Source organism: Heterodontus francisci, chromosome 1, assembly GCF_036365525.1.
Source record: "Heterodontus francisci isolate sHetFra1 chromosome 1, sHetFra1.hap1, whole genome shotgun sequence".
Taxonomy (NCBI): Eukaryota; Metazoa; Chordata; class Chondrichthyes; order Heterodontiformes; family Heterodontidae; genus Heterodontus; species Heterodontus francisci.
Window position 1 is genome coordinate 190,155,280 of NC_090371.1, and position 17,528 is coordinate 190,172,807.

Sequence of the window (17,528 nt, forward strand, 5' to 3'; positions counted from 1 at the left end):
AGCTTGAAGAACTGTAACAACAACTCTTCAGATATTGCCTCAAACTTTTCCACTTCATTTTTCTTCTCTTTTCTGTCTGTATTTGCATGTGTGTATCATGTATGCGTGCTAGCGTGGGCGTGTTGTGTATCCATAGGCGTTAACCGAATTAGAGTTTCAACTTTTCTTCTTTAAACCTGAGAAAGCTGTTTGTGCTGGTTTCTTTGCCTTATAATTGGAAAGCAGTGAACAAGGACTCACCAAGGGGGAGCTAAAAAAAACATGGTGTGTTTAAAATTAAACCCTGTGAGAGTAAAACCAGGTGAAGGCTGAAGGGGACCTCTTTCTTACCTGCTCGTAACAGAATTGATAAGGAAATTACAGGTATCTCTACATGAGAATTTATAGATTAGAATTGATACTAATTTTATGGCAATATTAAGGCAAATGGATTGGGCATTTGTTGGACATTGAGACTCAGAGCCATTAGAAATTAATTGGAACTTGTTTTTGAGAGATGACGCTATCGTTGGAATCAACATGGTTCAGTTCCAAATTGTTATTCACATTGTCATGCAGGACAAAGAAGCATGAACTAGCTGAGGAAGGTGTTCTTCTTGTATTGCTCAGGTTTGACTCCTGATACTTGATTCAGGTTTGCTGCTGATGGTATCCATGCAGATAGTTATTGGCTAGATTATCGCACCCTTCCTACTGAAGATATCCCTGGATACAGCGGGCTGCTTTGAGGCTGATGTCTATAAACATAGAGCTCTAGTATATTGTAAAATTGATGTAGAGAATTTGGACTTTAAATAATAAAGGTTCTAAGTATGATGATTATTATTGTGTGTGCTATATGACTGCTTGTAACTTGTGCATTTGTTTTTAATTTCCAAGACCAGGCTTTCAACACAGCAAGAACGCCAGACTCTTCAGCGTGAAATCAGTTTCACACTATGCTTGTCTTTATTTTTCAGAACATCTCAATATTTTGCTCTTCGAACTGTCTCAGAAACTTCACAAAGCGTTGTCAAAAGTTGACATATCCCAGTATTCTTCTGAAAAAGCAGGAACTACAGAAAAACAGCAACATTTTGTCCCACTTTGCCAACATCAACAGCCTGCAAAGCTTGTCATGGCTAAAAAGGAAGGTCCAAATAAGGTAATATTTTCGGCAAGCTAACAGTTTTTCAAGTATAAATACTTCTGTTACAATTAAAATGCATCCTCCCCAGCTCCTGGTTGACGAGGGAGTAATTAGACAAAGTTTCCACACCTGCTTGCTATCTTGACCCGAGCTGGAAAGCATAATGTGTGGATGTTAGTTGAAGATGATGGGTGTGAAATTGGGCAGGGGTGGGGATGCAAAACAGCTGGTATCGCATCAGTCGCCTGTTGTACACTCCACCTGATATTTCATTCTTTGGACTTCCATAGAACAGAATATCAGATATGTCTGAAAACAGTTGTCAAATGCATTTTCACCTGTATTGTGTCTCAACCTATGTCCAATTTCACCCCTGTGATTCCTTGGCACCCCCCCCCCCCCCACTCCCAGTTGTCAGATAAGTTGCTGATATTCATCGATGAAAGGTCACTTCCTGAAACTTTGGCTGGAATTTTGCGCCCCTCCCCCGGGAGTGGGCTGGAAGCGGGAGGACCCAAAAATCGAGTGGGACATGGACAGTGCCGTTTCCATCGCCTACCCACCCCCTTTGCCATTTTCCCAGCAGTGAGGGAGGCTGAAAACAGCCCACCTGCCCCAGGCCAATTAAGGGTCTGGGCCACGCAAAATCGCTGCGTGGTTTCCAGGCCCGGCAAAAGCAGGCTCGCCCTTGACTTTTCAGCCAGTGGGCGGGGCGTCCACTGCAGCATAAAATTCCAGCCATCAGATCTGTTTTTCTCTCCACAGATGCTTCTTGACTTGCTGAGCATTTCCAGCATTTTCTGTTGTTGTTTCAGATTTCCAGCATCTGCATTATTTTGCTTTTGTGTTTGTGTGCTGGCGTTCATTGTCTAGGCCACAAATAAATAATATGTGCGCAACTCTAGTGTTTCACCTGAGTGTCCATTCTTCAGGTATTAGCCTAGACAGCAAGCATTGGCAGGTTATCTGACCATGGGGAACATCACAGTTGGACTAAATAAAATTAGTTTCCAGCTGAAATCATAGATAGGGATCAGATCTGGGAATTCTAACTGAGCTGTTTCTTCATCCCTTGTCCATAGTCTATGGATGCTAAGTCTATTTCTAATAACCCTATTCCTCCCATGCCTGAGATCAGCTAACTCAGCACACATCAGTAATTAAATTTTGGATGACCTGACTTTTATGGCTCAGTTGTGCACTAGGCTGCGCATTCACCCTTATACAAAAGTGCTTCCATTTTTTAATATTTTATTTTTTGAGGACTTGTGTTAAAACTGAAAAGATTCCATGGATGTGTATTTTTTTTACCAAGTTCACTGAAATGACACTTGAGATGTTGGGCTGAATTTTACAGACGCCCCGATATCCGGGGTTGTGGGGGAGTGGGGGGGCTGCCGGAAAATGCCTCTGGGAGAGGCCCGCTATGGACCTCGAAGTCGGGAAGGCTTGGCCCAGTATCACCAGTGGCAGAGAAGCTTCGTGGCGACACCTCCCCCCACTGCCCCCCACTCCGGCTGCTCGGCGACGGGAACCCAATTTAAATATTTAAATTCATTAAAATAAACCAATTAATTACCATTACGCTACCGCCGTCTGTCCCGGAATGATCTTTGTACCAGTGGCTGGCACTCCCGCACTTTACGATCCCCGTCCGGGAAACCGAGGTGGAACACTGGTGGGGAGCGAGGAGCAGGTAAGTTTCTCAGTGCGGGGGTAGAGAGTCATAGTCATAGAGTTATACAGCACAGAAACAGGCCCTTTGGCCCATTGCGTCTGTGCCAGCCATCAAGCACCTATCTATTCTAATCCCATTTTCTAGCACTTGGCCCGTAGTCTTGTATGCTATGGCGTTTCAAATGCTCATCTAAATACTTTTTAAATAATATGAGGGTTCTTGCCTCTACCACCCCTTCAGGCAGTGTGTTCCAGGTTCCAACCATCCACTAGGTGAAAAAACTTTTCCTCAAATCCCCTCTAAACCTCCTGCCCCTTACCTTAAATCTATGCCCCCTAGTTATTGACCCCTCTGCTAAGGGAAAAAAGTTTCTTCCTATCTATCCTATCAATGCCCCTCATAATTTTGTACACTTCAATCAGGTCCCTCCCCCTTATTGGTGTAGGGGGATGGTGGGAAGGTTTATCGTGTACATTTTATGCACTTTGTGGGGGGAAGGTCAGCTGGACAAAGTAAGTGTTTTGGGGGAGGAGAGGGCAAGTAATTAATTCTATGGTTATTGGGGGGGATGGGAGAGGGGCAAGATAAATTTATTTAATTTCTTTACATCAATATACCTTTAAATATTGTAATGCAAAGTTGGGCACGAAGCCGTTTAAAAATGGCGTCAACACCTGCGCACGGGCAGCTGACGCCATTGCTGGGGACGGACAGCCTGCCCCTTTCATGTCATTGGTGGGGGGGGTGGTGTGCCTGCCAGGGAAAAAGAAACCATCCAGCTCACCTCTTTCTCTACCTCTTTGAAGAAACCCTACAAAGATCCAGTATGAGAGAGCTAACATCCCTAGTGCTGTATCTCTTCTGAGAAGCTGGAAAATCCTGCCAAATTAATTCTCAACGCAGCCTGAGAAGAACTGCTTTAGAAACGATCCCAGTCACCCGTCTCTGTATATGCGCACACCAGACCAAAAGGGACAACTGACTTCCTTCTATATCTTCTCTTTTTTCTTCAAGAATTAGCAAGTATTTGGCTAAAGTATTTTCTTGTCTTTTTTGTTACAGACCTCTGCAGAGAGAATTTCTACTTTTTTTCAGTATGTGTATGTGTGTGGGGAATTTTAAAAGGGAACTTTCATTTTTCAGTCTGTGTGTTAATGCTTTGCTTCGTTACTGGATAAGTCTTGTTTGATAATAAACTGATTATTTTGTTGTTTATTAAAGAAAACTGGTTGGTGTATTTTATTCTGGGATAAAGAGTAGAGTATATGATTGACCGAATTGGTAATTGGGTAAACATTTTTAAAATATATGTTGTGACCTGCGGAGAAGTGGGACTAGAAAAGACAATGCACTCCTCCCACCTCAGTCGTAACAACCCACTGAGATATTGGCAGGGCACAGTTGTCCTTTAAATGTGTATGTTCTACATTTCATTTTCCTTTTAAATGGTGAAAAGATTACTTAAAATGATTAAAGTTGACATCAGAAAAATACAACACTTAGTTTTTATTCAATTATTTTTGGGCAGTTGTACAAAAGACTTAAATGGAATCACGTTCACTCATAACATATTTCAGTATTCTACTCAGAAGTATGTGGCATTTTCTGTATACCTCAGGCAGCATAGTCACTGTTCAGATATTTCCTTTCTTCCATTTGAAAGAATGTAATTCTGTAATTTGAATTGTATTTCCTCTCTTTTTCTTGCAGGGTCGTTTATTCTATACTTGTGATGCCTCTAAAACAGACCAGTGTAAGTTTTTCAAATGGCTAGATCACCTGCAGCCCAGTGATTTGGAGCAGAAAATGGAGCCCCAGTCTAAATTGAAGCTGTCTGATGCCAAAAGTTTAGGTGCCTTCATTCGAAGTCAGTACATACCTCTGTATAGTGAATGTCTGCTTCATGTAAGGTATGCTTTATTTCTGATTGTGTTTTGGTGGCAGTGTTATGATCTAAAATATAACCTGTTATGATCTAATTTTTTTTTGTTGATTCATGGAATTCAATTAATGTTTAGTTTTTAGAATCACGGCTAAAATGTAATAATTTTTGAAATGCAAGGCATTATTTTCCAGGATAATTAAGCACTCCGCATAAGTGGCATTTTTTGTATCTGTGATATGCTTATTAGTCAAATTGACTGGAAAATAACTACACAAACTATATTGGATGTATATGTAAGGGTGAGGGCTTGCCCTGGTGCAAACAAACGATCTTTATTACAAGCATGCAAGGAGAAGTCCTGCTCTCAGGAGTGATCGTAGGGCTTCTACTAGTACAATGTTTCAGCAGTGAATTTATACAGTTACAGGAGGTTTACTTGACAAGCTGTTTCTTTAATTACATCATCTTCCCATCTTACTCTCTTCCCTGCTCTCATCTTTCCTTGATCATATTATTCACCTCATCAACCGTTTGATTAGGTTATTCATGTGATTCCATGTTTCTTCCCCCTGACGAGCTTTTCTCAAGTTTCGGGGGCCTAAGTTTTGGGCTAAGTATCTCATGATCCCCATAGGCCAGTCTCCCCTTACAGATAGATGCCAGTGTTTGCTAGGATCATGTTTTATGTTGTTGTCACTGGAAAAAGTAGTACCCTTCAAAATTAGTCAGGATTGAGTGGTATGAATGTGAATGGACAAAGTATTCAAACAAAATTAGAGTTAGAAGCATCAATAGCAATGGAGGAATATGATGTATTATCTATAATGGAGGTGTGGTTTACGTTTGGCCATGATTGGGAACTTAATATTCCTGGTCATCATATTTTCACAAAAGGGGAAGATGTTAGGGTAGTAATATTAATAAAGAATTCTATCTCAGCACCAGAATATAAAGATGTACTGCGGTTGTAGAGACCCAATCCTTCTGGATAGAATTAAACAACGGGAAGGGAAATGGTGCATGTCCAATTTTAAATTACAGGGTGTTGAACACCAAAGTAGAGGCTGCTGGTGGGGTGTGGGGCGGGGGGAGCGGTGGTTAAATTTGCTTACAATTCAGAGAGACATGAAAGAACCAACAGGGCAATAATAGGTAATTTTAATTATCCTAAGTTAGATGGGAATAAAGATAGTGAAAGGAATTAATGTGCAGATAACACTTTCTAGATCATATTCAGGACAGCTTTCTAGATCAGTATGTTTCTAGTAAAACCAAGAAACATTGCTAGATTTAGTTCTGGTAAATGAAGTGGGACAAATAAGTGATGTGGGAGAAGGATAACAATTGGGAAATAACCACTTCAACATAGCTAGGCTCAATGTGAAAATAGAAAAGGACAATGAAGAGTGGAGCGTAAGTGTTTGGGACTGGATAAAGAAAAAGTTCAGTGTGATAAGAAAAGATCTGGTTCAAATTTCTTGGGCAGAGAATTAGCAAAGAAGGACCATGGATTAGCAGTGCACCTGCATTCACTGGGCATACTGGGCGGCAGTGAATTCTTTGGCTGGGGGTTAAGACATTCCTGGCCTCAGAGTTAGCAAAGAGCTGACACAAACACAATAAGGGTGATTTCTTGCCTAAAAATGAGTTTCCGGCAGTTCTGAATCAAAGGGGCACCTTAGCTGCCCCATTCATGCCTAGGGCCTGTCTTATGCAGTTTTCTGGTGACCTGCAAATATGCCCCTGTTTTGGTGTATGACTGCTTAAACACGCTGCTTCTAGGATCCCGATGGCAATTTTCAGCTGCAAATGTGCAGAGAATGTGCCATGCATTGGCTTAACCAGCAGTCCCTTAGAGGGACCATTCGTGACCCCTCAAGAATAGCCCCAGAATTTCTTTTTGGGAGTATGCAGAAATACTATTGGGCTACCTGTATTTTTGTTGTATAATATTTTAAAATGTTTTGACTTGCATTACTGGATTTACTAGGTTTTTTTTAAGTAGCCTTTTATTTTTCCCCCTTATTTTGAAAATTGATTATGTTGGATATGTTTTTACATATTTAATATGAACTGCTTTTTATGTCAACTGCTTGCAGAAAAACATCTGCTTTTCAAAGAAAGAGGTTTTACCGTGGCAAGTTGAAAGAAGTAATAAATAAGGAAGGGGATTTGGAAAGCTGCTGTAAGACTAAATTATATCTTCGGTTAAGCAGGAAAGAGAGCTCATCAGTCTACAATAAAGGTACATTTAAAATGTTCCAGTTTAAAGCATTCACAATTAAGGCTGAAGCAAATTGTGTCTAAATAGAGTACATTTATTGCTCAAATTATCCATTCAACCTCACTTGTGAAATATATTTCATTGCTCCCTTCTATATATTGTTTAGAATAATACCATTATTACACATATAGATATATAATTTCAGTTATGCAGCTAACTTTCTGCTTGGCAGTTACATGAGGTAGAGAGGCATCTCCGCCCAACCCATTCCCCCCAAGCCATGATCAATTTGTCAACCCAGGAGTTATTACTATACCACATGGCCTTTGTTAGGGGGTTGTGCTGGTCTGGGGTGGAGACGTGCAGGTACAGGCTCTGGGGGCCCAATGATGTAGCAAAAAGAGGTAATCAATGTGCTACCTGCCAATAATTTAACCAAAATTGAGAAGAATATCCCTCTTGGAGGATGAAGCCTATGCAGGGCTGTGCTCTTTGAGTGATTGCATAGTAGCCCCAGTTCACCTCCTGCTTAATTCAGAATGCTGGGCGCAGGGCCTAAGAAGCAACCGATGAACCCAACATTTTTGATATACAAATGGTGGAAAGCACACATCAGCCAAAACTTGATCTTGTCCAGGTCTTGCTGCATGCAGGCTTCATTTTCATTATCTGAGGAATTGCGAATAGAGCTGAGCAGTTATCAGCAAACAGTCCTACATCTGACCATATGATAGAGGGAAGGCCATTGATGAAGCAGCTGAAGAAAGTTGGGCTTGGGATACTCCTGCAGCGATGTTCTTGTGGCTGAGATGATTGCCCTCCCTCAACCACAACCATCTTCCTTTGTGTGAGGTATGACTCCAGCCACTGGAGAGTTTCCCCCCCTCATTCCTATTGTCTTCAATTTTACTGGGGCTCCTTGGTGCCACACACGGTCAAAAGCTGCATTGAAGTTAAGGGGAGTCACTCTCCCCTAACCTCTGGAATTCAGCTCTTTTGTCCATGTTTGGACCAAGGCTGTACTGAGGTCTGGAGCTGAGTGGTCAATCTGGGCAAAGTGGATTTATACTCAGAACGGAATATCAGTGAGCAGGTTATTGGTGAGTAAATGCCGCTTGATAGCACCGTTGATCATGCCTGCCATCACTTTGCTGTTGATTGAGAGTAGGCAGCTGTGGTGATAATTGACCAGTTTGGATTTATCCTGCTTTTAGACCGGACAGACCTGGGGAATTTTCAACTTTGTCAAGTAGATGCCAGTGTTGTAAGCTGTACGGGAATAGTTTAGCTATGGGTGCTATTTGAAGGCATCAGTGACTGTAAAATGCCAGTGAAACTACTGAAGCTTTTCTCCTGCTCTTGATTGTCTTATAATATCCTTAGAAATGAAAGTCTGTAAAATAACAAAGTAATTTACAAAAAAGTAACAATTAAATAAAGATTCAAATTAAACTTTTCCTTCAAAGGTAATTGTTTCAAAAAATTAAATGTGCAGGTAAATCCATCAAATCTGTCTATTAATAATGATTGTTGATAATTTCAACAAGCTGGATAATGAATGTCACTAATTGTCTTGGTTTTGTTTTATTTTTAATTTTTTTTAAATTGTGACAGATGACCTCTGGGTTGTTTCAAAAACCTTGAAGTTTGATCCATTGGATACCTTCATCGCTTGCAGTGTTTTCTATGGACCATCATCAACCAGCGAAATAGAGCTTTTGCCACTGAAAGGCTATTCTCCTTCCAAATGGCCTTCAGACAGTAAGGACTTTATTTTGTGGTGTTCTGTTTTCCTCCCCTCCCACCTTGACACAAGTGCTTTGTAAAATTTTCCATTGAGCGCTAAAAGTATTTATACTAGGTTATAAATCACATCTTTACTCAATGGTAGCAAGAAATGCATTTGTCAAGAGGGAGTGTTTGCACTCAGAAAACAATTAGAACAATATTTTTTAATCCTCTTTTCGGTAACTCTTCCATTGCTATCTATTGTGTCATATGTGTCATTAAAGTTTCTCTGATTATTCAAGGTCTTATCTTTTTCTTCTTTCACTGTTCCTGCAATACAGATTTTTGCAGCTCCTTTTGATGCATTCAATTCCATGGGGGAGGGAAAGGTCATTAAAGGGCTACAGGCTGTATCAATCTTTTGCTCGGCCAATAGGATGAACGTTTGCTACAAGTAATGTGGACAAAGTTTTGGGATTGTGGGGACAGGGGGTTGTTAATTTTCCAAAGCTGCTGATCCTGATGGCTATCTTGTTGTCAATATTGTAAGTATATAAGTGTCAGCATCAGAGATGAAGAAAACGTCAGATGCAGCTGTGGTGTGGTACTGTGGAATAGCTTGCTGACACTCACTGTCTAGGGTCTCCAATAAAGAATGGGCATAGGTGCTGCAAGGCAACAGGGCAAGAGGGTTAAAATGCCTGTTTGACTCACCATGTGAAGATAGGACTTTGCTCAGTTGAATGACTATGGTTATCCCTCATTCCATTGCACTCATCCAGTTAGGAATTTGGTCAGAATGAACTAAAAAGATTGGTATTGTGGGGGGATATTTCTAGATTTAAACCCAACCCCAACACGCTGCAAAAAAGCTTACTTCCAGTTTAGCTGAGGCAAGTTGGGGTTGGTTTAGTTCTAGGAATACCCACAAATGCTGGTCTTGCCAGCGATGCTCACAATTCGTGAAAGAATTAAAAAAATTATTTTTCTGCATTTTGATATGCTATTTTTTATTTAATCCATTTTACTCAACAGTATATTGAGAAATTGGATTAACTGGTTTGAACCAAAGATGTTTTATTTTTGGAAACAGAGCCTATGATAGGCTATTTATTTTCTCTGGTTGATCAGAGAGACATAAAGTACAATCAGTACATGAACAAAACAGACACTAAAAAAGTAAGTTGTTATTGAAAGCAGCAAAGGGAAAGCATAATCAATCTTTGGTCACCGTTTCCCCAGACTTTTAGTAAGAATGTCAAAAACCTAATATTCCATTGCAGTAGATTTCAGGAATATAGTTACTTGAGTACAATATAATTTCAAATAGCATTTTATCATTTTATGCAGTATTGATAATGCCAGCAAGAGGAAGAGTTTTTTTAAAAATAGTTCTTCAGTTGCTTGACAAAATGATAGGGTATTTGATGCTCTGTCCCAGGTCAGGTTTGGAGGCAGGGAGAGCATATAATCAGGTGGGATGGTGGCGGCAGGGGGGCCCCACCAGCTTCCCACCTCCACAAAAATTAAGTCAGGGGCAGGAAGACCTGTGAATGGCCTTCCAGTCCCGCCTGCCACCAATTGAGGCCCTTAAGTGGGCAATAAATGCCCAATTAAGGGTGTCATCCTGCCACCGCCAGAATTAGCCCAGTGACAGGCAGGCCTGTTGCTGCACAGGAAGCATGCCAAGAAAACCTGTGCAGGTTACTTGCCGGCTCCGGTGGGGGAGTCTCTCGTTAAGAGGCACTTCATGTCTGAATGAGGGACCCGGCCTTGTTGCCGAACCCCCTACACCCCACTCCCCTGTGACCCCCACTCTGCAAAGCCCCTCCTGCTGTGACTTACCTACGGCCTGATTCCAGGGCCTCGGGTGAGTCTAGTACCGGCAGCAGCCACTGCCTCCTTGGTGGTGCTGCCAACGGTGAAAGAGCTGTTGGCCTCTGATTGGCCGACAGCTCTCAGCAGGCGGGACTTCAGTCACCAAGGTCTTTGATCCTGGGGAAGGCCTTCCACTGTCCACTTAAGTGCCTAATTGGCACTTGATTTGGCAGGCCTTCCTCAGAGGAGCAGCATCGGGTCATTTTGGGGTTGGGGGGTGGTGGTGGGTAAGCACTCCTCTTCCTGGCCCACAAGCAGTGTGGATAAAGCATTTACCTGATGGATCCGGCATTTCTCACCTCCCTTCAGCTTCTGGGTTTCTCAAGCCCTGGGAATAATCCGGCCCACAACCAAATCCAAATGGCACGCAGACTCATTAACATATTAAAACTACTGACCCACCTCTCAGGGGCAGGTTACTCGTCCAACTCCCAACCTGCTTTGGTTAAACTGGAAGTAGGCGATTTCGCAGCGGAATGGGGTTGGTTTCCCATTTTTAAGTATTTAACCTGTCCTGGGAGTGAAAATTACTCCGAAATATTTTATGACTCCACATATATTTTGGAAAACTGGGATCTGAGTTGGAATAAGACTTTTTCAGGCAATGATGGGGTGTAAGGTGGGAGGATCCTTCATTCCATCAGTCTGGACTAAATTGAAATTAAGCCTCAAAGGTGAAAGGATAATGTGCTAACCAACTGCACAACCTGTTTTGCCCAGCTTCTTCAAGCTTGTTGAAGGGATTGGTTCTTTCAATGTTCCCGACATCTCTGGATCTATGGGCCAGCAAAAAAAAATGTCTGGCTAACTTTGAGTCTGCCTGCTCATCATGTACAAACAGTACTTATATGTACACTGTTTAAAATCATTGCAATTATCTAGAAGTGAAAGGCAACTAATTCTTGGAATTTCTTTTGTTGTCCCAGTGATTGTTCATGCCTTGTTTGTTGGTAATGCCAGCACTGAACTTACCTGTCTGAGAAATTTGCAGGAATATGTCAATCCTGCTTCTCTTCCTCTGCTGCCACATTTACTCAGAATGTAAGTCATTCAGTTTTGTTTTAAGCAGTGAAATATCTTCAAGTTGGTAATTAATAATTATAGGCTCACAATTCAGAAGTTGTTTTGAAAACCTTTAATGATATGTGGAGCTATAATTATAAAAGTTATTGATTAAACGTGCCAGTTTTGACTGCAATATTTGATTAAACTTAAGTCAATTGATGCATCATTTTCTCCGATATTCAAAAATTAATATTCTGTCTTCTTTTAAAATTATATATTGTTTGTGGGGTTTTTTAGTACTTTTTTCTCCAATTTTCTCCCATTCTCACCTAAAGCCATTGACTTCTAGTTTCATAGCCAGCGTCTGCCCTCATAGACATTATTCATGTGTGTGTGATGCTGGGGGTGTGGGGGGGGGGGGTGCGGGGCGTGACATTAAGGCCAAGACACATGGGGGTATAATTTCTGCAAGCATTCTCCTGATGTTCTGAAATACCGTCAGGGTTTCTGGAGTTTCTGTCGGGTTTCAGCTGATCTTGTCCTGAAGTTACCAGTGGAAATTCTGTTCCATTTTGTCTCTAACAACATGCGCATTTTTAACCAGTAGAGATGCTAGATTTTTTTTGTTGTTCTTTCATGTGATGGGAGTGTCACTGGCAAGGCCAGCATTTATTGCCCATCCCTTATTGCCCTGGACAACTGAGTGGCTTGCTAGGCCGTTTCAGAGGGCAGTTAAGCGTCAGCTACATTGCTGTGTGTCTGGAGTCGCATGTAGGCCAAACCAAGTAAGGACGGCAGATTTCCTTCCCTAAAGGACATTAGTGAACCGGATGGATTTTTATAACAATTGATGATAGTTTCATGGCCCCATTACTGAGACTAGCTTTCAATTCCAGATTTTTATTTATTAATTAAATTTAAATTCCACCAGCTGCCATAGTGGTATTTGAACCCATGTCACCAAGGTATTAACACGGGCCTCTGGATCACTATTCCAATGATATTACCACTAGGCCACCATCTCTCCCCAAGCAAGAAGCTGAGCTGCTCTTTTTACCTCTCCCTAATCCAGTGGGACTGAGACCAATTGTAGTGCCTCAACTGACAACTGGCTTAAATCATCTAACTCACTACTGACCAGGGTAGGGAGAGTACGGTTGGTGGGGGTGAGCATACCACAGACCTTCCTGGTCTGTATCTCTCAGCTACTCACTGGGCAGTTTATTTACTAGCTGAGCAACATGGATATTCCCTATTCTATCTGGTAGATAATTAATGTTCATGTTTGTGTCCAGTGTGTGAAGGACACTACTACTTTGGTTTGAAGAACTCATACCATTCAGTACTTCCATAAAGAGAAATCCATACTTTTTTGTTAAAAACCAAAACTGAGACTTTTTCATAAAGAAACAGCTATAATTGAAGCAAGATGATAGAGGAAAGGATTAAACAGAATTTAATTGATTAAACTCTGGTGTCATTATAAACTTGCATTATGCTTTGGAAGGCTACATTTAATTACTTTACTTTCTTTGGCAGTCATATAGAAGTGCATATTTATCATAGGGAACTAGGTCATAGAACTTAAATTGAACACAAATTACTGTATAACCTTGGCTTCCTTTTGTTTGCATTAAGCCGGAATGTCTCAGCCAGAAAATAATTTTAATTTTTTTTCCTACTCTTGTTTCCCATGATACTGTAAAGCACTCTTGCATGAAATCTCAAACACTGGCACCTATTGGGAAATAAAAATGTACATTAATCTTGGTGCATAATTTTCAGTTTTACTTGTTTTGTGTTATGTGAAATGTGGGTAATATCCTGGGGTGATGGGGGAAGAGTCAACTACAGAGCCAAGAGATTAGATTCTGTCTTTTTTGTTTATTTTCTTTTCATTGGCGGTTGAAGAAGAGTTGAAATCAATTTCGCAGCTTAACATACTGGAAATAAATAGCTGATAACCAGTATTCTGTGATTTTATTAAACATTAATAGTATTAAAAAATGACAAGTTTTAGTTTTCTTGTTACATTTTATAAGACCGTGCTTCTGTATTACTATTTGAAAAACTATATAATCCTTTAAAACTGATATTTGTTTCAATCTGTAGGCCTTATGGGAATGATGAAGCAATAGTCAAGTCTGCAAGAGGAAGATTTGTTTCTCCTGCATTAAAAATGTCATTGGTAATGACTGAATTGTTGTGCAGAGAAAGGGCAGTTGCATTGGCAACAGAAATGATACAGAAGTTTCACCTGAATACAGATCAGGCAGCTGCATTCAGACAAGTAGCTGTTATGATGGCTAAGGGTGAGAGCCCCCAGGATCTCATTTTGCCAGTCACAGTCATACACGGTAAAAACAAATAAATGCCTATTAGAATTTTTTATTCCTGTGTTTTTTTTTCCTTTCCTTATCCCAATTTTTATACTTTTATATTCCATTTATCTGCATTCAGGATGCTCCAAATACCACAGAAAGACTGCTTATCCAACCCACTCAGATGTCTATGCTTCTTGAATTAATTTTTGGGCAGGTCTACATTGCGCAAGTGCTGGCAAACATTCTGCACTGTGCCATTCTTTGGATTTGCCCTTGCATGTTTAATCTCCATGAGATTTTGCACTCCAAGTTGCGGTTAGCGGGAGATTAAAACAGTGCAGCACCCTTTGCAGGGTATGTAGGACCTTTGTGAATAGGGATAGCTACTGTGTGTCTCTTTAACCGATCAGATTGAAGAATTGTTAATGAACAGCGCAGAGTCTGAAACAGGAAGGTGTCAGAATAGTGAATTCAATATCAAATCATGTACAGAAAGCAAAATAAAGAGAGGGAAAGAGAGATTGGATTAAGAGAGAAAGAAAAAGTAAAAAGAGAAGTATTTTTTTAAAAAGTCTTTTTTATTCGTTCATGGGCTGTGGGCGTCGCTGGCTAGGCCAGCATTTGTTGCCCATCCCTAATTGCCCTTGAGAAGGTGATGGTGGGCTGCCTTCTTGAACCACTGCAGCCCATGTGGAGTAGGTACACCCACAGTGCTGTTAGGGAGGGAGTTCCAGGATTTTGACCCACTGACAGTAAAGGAACGGCAATATCGTTCCAAGTCAGGATGATGTGTGGCTTGGACGGGAACCTGTAGGTGGTGGTGTTCCCATGCATCTGCTGCCCATGTTCTTCTAGGTGGTAGAGGTCGCAGTTTGGAAGGTGCTGTCGAAGGAGCCTTGGTGCTTTCTTGTAGATGGTACACACTGCTGCCACTGTTTGTCGGTGGTGGAACGAGTAAATGTTTGTGGATGGGGTGCTTTGTCCTGGTTGGTGTTGAGCTTCTTGAGTGTTGTTGGAGCTGCACCCATCGAGGCAAGTGGAGAGTATTCAATCACACTCCTGACTTGTGCCATGTAGGTGGTGGACAGGCTTTTGGGAGTCAGGAGGTGAGTTACTCACGGACCTGCTCTGACCTGCTCTTGTAGCCACAGTATTTATATGGCTACTCCAGTTCAGCTTCTGGTCAATGGTAGCCCCCAGAGTGTTGATAGTGGGGGATTCAGCGATCGTAATGCCTTTGAATGTCAAGGGGAGATGGTTAGATTCTCTCTTGTTGGAGATGGTCATTGCCTGGCACTTGTGTGGTGCGACTGTTACTTGCCACGTATTAGCCCAAGCCTGGATATTGTCCAGGTCTTGCTGCATTTCTACACGGACTGCTTCTGTATCTGAAGATCGTTGGGCCTAGGACATTACCCTGAGGAACTCCTGCGATGATGTCCTGGAACTGAGAAGATTGACCTCAACAACCACAGCCATCTTCCTTTGCATGAGGTACAGCTCTAACCAGCGGAGAGTTTTCCCCTTGATTCCCATTGCCTCCAGTTTTGCTAGGGCTCCTTGATGCCAGATTCAGTCAAATGTTGCCTTGATGTCAAAGGCAGTCACTCTCACCTCACCTCTTGAGTTCAGCTCTTTTGTTCATGTTTGAACCAAGGCTATAATGAGGTCAGGAGTTGAGTGGCCCTGCCGGAACCCAAACTGAGCGTCAGTGAGCAGGTTATTGCTAAGCAAGTGCCGCTTGATAGCACTGTCGACAACACCTTCCATCACTTTATTGATGATCGAAAGTAGACTGATCACTTAAAAGCTGAGGGAATGAGACTTCAATGCCAGAGAGGTGTTTGGCTGAAATTTTGTTCTCCAAAACTAACTGAATATGTTTCTTTAACATATTGTATTTTTGTGACTTTTCTAATTAGGTGTTTATGGAGCTGGGAAGAGCTTCCTGTTGGCTGTTGTGATTTTATTTCTTGTTCATCTTTTTGAAGAAAGCGAAGTAGTTGAGGGTCCCAGGCATGTCCCTTGGAAACTTCTCATCTCTGCCTCTACTAATGTTGCCGTGGATAGAGTATTGCTTGGGTGAGTGATATTTCAGCGTGATAAACCAAATGTGGAGCCTGTTCTTGTAATTATTTCATTCGACTTTTCATAAGTAACTTTCTTAATACCTCCCCCTACATAGGGTGACATTGAGCCCAACAGACCTGGAAGGTCTCAAGTTCAGTCTCTGACCTGTGATAGATTGCTAATCTTAACCATTGCAGTAGTAAAATTAGCCCCAAGCTAAGAAGGGGGAAAAATTTCCCGCGGTGCCTGTTCTGATTAGAATTGAACAATGCCACCACTGACCACCACCCCCCCGCCACATTCTCCATTGGAAGTGTATGAATAAGAACATAAGAAATAGGAGCAGGCGTAGACCATACAGTCCCTCTAGGCTGCTCCGCCATTCAATACAATTATGGCTGATCTTCTGCCTTAACTCCAGTTTCCCACCTGCTCCCCATATGCCTTGAATCCCTGAGCGATCAAAAATCTATCCATCCTAGCGTTGAATATATTCATTGATGGAGCATCTACAGCCCTCTGGGTTAGAGAATTCCAAAGATTCACAACACACTGAGTGAAGAAATTTCTCCTCATCTCAGTCCTAAGCGATCAATTATTTATCCTGAGGTTGTGCCCCCCCCACCCCGTGTTCTAGATTCCCCAGCCAGCGGAAACAACCTCTCAGCGTTTATCCTGTTAAACCTCTTCAGAATCTTGAATGTTTCAATGAGATCACCTCTCATTCTTCTAAACTCCAGAGTATAGGTCCAATTTACTCAGCCTCTCGTCATAGGACAACTCTCTCATCCAAGAACCAATCTGGTGCAGCTTCGCTGTACCGCCTCCAAGACAAATATAACCTTCCTTAGATTTGGAGATCAAAACTGTGCACAATACTCTAGATGTGGTCTCACCAAAGCCCTATGCAATTGTAGACTTCCTTGTTTTATTACGCTCGTCCCCTTGCAATGAAAGCCAACATGCCTTTTGCCTTCCTACTTGCTTGCTGTACCTGTATGCTAACTTTGTGTTCCTTGTATGAGTACACTGAAGTGTCTGGAAGCTGGATGAGGACATGATCAGACCCGTTTGCAATGGCCACATAGTTGAACAGGGTGGTAGAGTTTGCTCTCCATGCCTACGTATGGAAAATGGACACTTAGACCAGTTGCTGATGGCTGTACTCCCTGTGGTAACATGTCATGACATGAGTTGATGCTTTCAGGAAATGAGACTTTGTGGGGTAGCGGGTGTATGTCCTTAAAGCTTATTGAAAATGCCACCTTTCTATAATGTGTAGTATTAGATTTAGCTTCAAATCCAACAGCCCATTAGAGAATTGATATTCCATTTCGAATGTATTTAAGGCACTTGCACTGTCCAAATTGTTACTAGTAAATTTATTCAATTGTATGTTCTCACATATTTACAAAAGATGCTACAGTTCGTCATGGGCCAGAATGTCATAACCAGACCAATCACTTCACTTTGACTCCTTGGGGGGAGTTTTATGTAGTCTCCCGTGGCGGATTTAGTGGCATGCATGGCGATAATTAGGGGGGAGGGGGTTTTTCAGATTCCCGACAGCGGAATATTTTAGAGGAATTAGATTGTTGGCAGTTTTG

General features: G+C 41.7%; 1 protein-coding gene across 4 annotated transcripts in view; it reads left to right on the forward strand.

Annotated features, from left to right (window-relative positions):
• The window catches only part of LOC137374008 (5'-3' DNA helicase ZGRF1-like), a 170,655-nt gene that overhangs the window by 64,212 nt on the left and 88,915 nt on the right, over positions 1–17,528 (forward strand). For all 4 annotated transcript variants that reach the window (XM_068039758.1, XM_068039787.1, XM_068039778.1 and 1 more), the window contains 7 exons: positions 960–1,144; positions 4,518–4,717; positions 6,792–6,937; positions 8,531–8,677; positions 11,449–11,563; positions 13,640–13,884; positions 15,774–15,933. In XM_068039758.1, coding sequence (XP_067895859.1) covers positions 960–1,144; positions 4,518–4,717; positions 6,792–6,937; positions 8,531–8,677; positions 11,449–11,563; positions 13,640–13,884; positions 15,774–15,933 — 1,198 coding nt within the window. The remainder of the gene's footprint in view (positions 1–959; positions 1,145–4,517; positions 4,718–6,791; positions 6,938–8,530; positions 8,678–11,448; positions 11,564–13,639; positions 13,885–15,773; positions 15,934–17,528) is intronic.